Source organism: Apaloderma vittatum, unplaced genomic scaffold, assembly GCF_000703405.1.
Source record: "Apaloderma vittatum isolate BGI_N311 unplaced genomic scaffold, ASM70340v1 scaffold11533, whole genome shotgun sequence".
In the NCBI taxonomy this organism is placed as follows: domain Eukaryota; kingdom Metazoa; phylum Chordata; class Aves; order Trogoniformes; family Trogonidae; genus Apaloderma; species Apaloderma vittatum.
The window spans coordinates 448-816 of record NW_009708620.1 but is presented as its reverse complement, the minus strand read 5'-3'; the positions used below and the strand labels follow the sequence as shown (position 1 = coordinate 816).

The window sequence follows — 369 nt, the reverse complement described above, 5'->3', positions numbered from 1 at the left end:
CCCATCGCTGGGGCGGGTTTCTGGCGTGGCACCTGCCCCACAGGAAGGTTGGAAGCCACAGTACTTGGAACAGAGCCCGTAGTAGCCTGCTGAATAGTTCCTTGAGACTGCATAATTGTCATGTGCTGCATGTATTCGGTCTGACCAGAAGGTTGCGCCGGCAGTAGATGCACCGGTGGAATCTGGGACTGAGAATAAGCAAATTGTTGAGGCTGAGTCACTGGGATGTTTGCTTGCTGCACCTGCTGCTGGGCCACAGGAATGCTCGGCTGCCCTACTGTCACACTTGGAGGTGCCATGCCTTTCCCGTTGGGTCCAGCCTGTGCAACACCCTGCGTATTCGCCTGTGGCTGGGATTGCTGTTGCACC

The 369-nt window shown here is 56.6% G+C and overlaps 1 protein-coding gene across 1 annotated transcript in view; it reads right to left on the bottom strand.

Moving 5' to 3' along the window:
- The window catches only part of LOC104271828 (TSC22 domain family protein 2-like), a gene marked incomplete at both ends in the record, with an annotated part of 20,582 nt that overhangs the window by 19,781 nt on the left and 432 nt on the right, over nucleotides 1-369 (bottom strand). Inside the window, 1 exon segment of the mRNA XM_009866626.1 lies at nucleotides 33-320. Within this exon segment, the coding sequence (XP_009864928.1) occupies nucleotides 33-320 (288 nt within the window).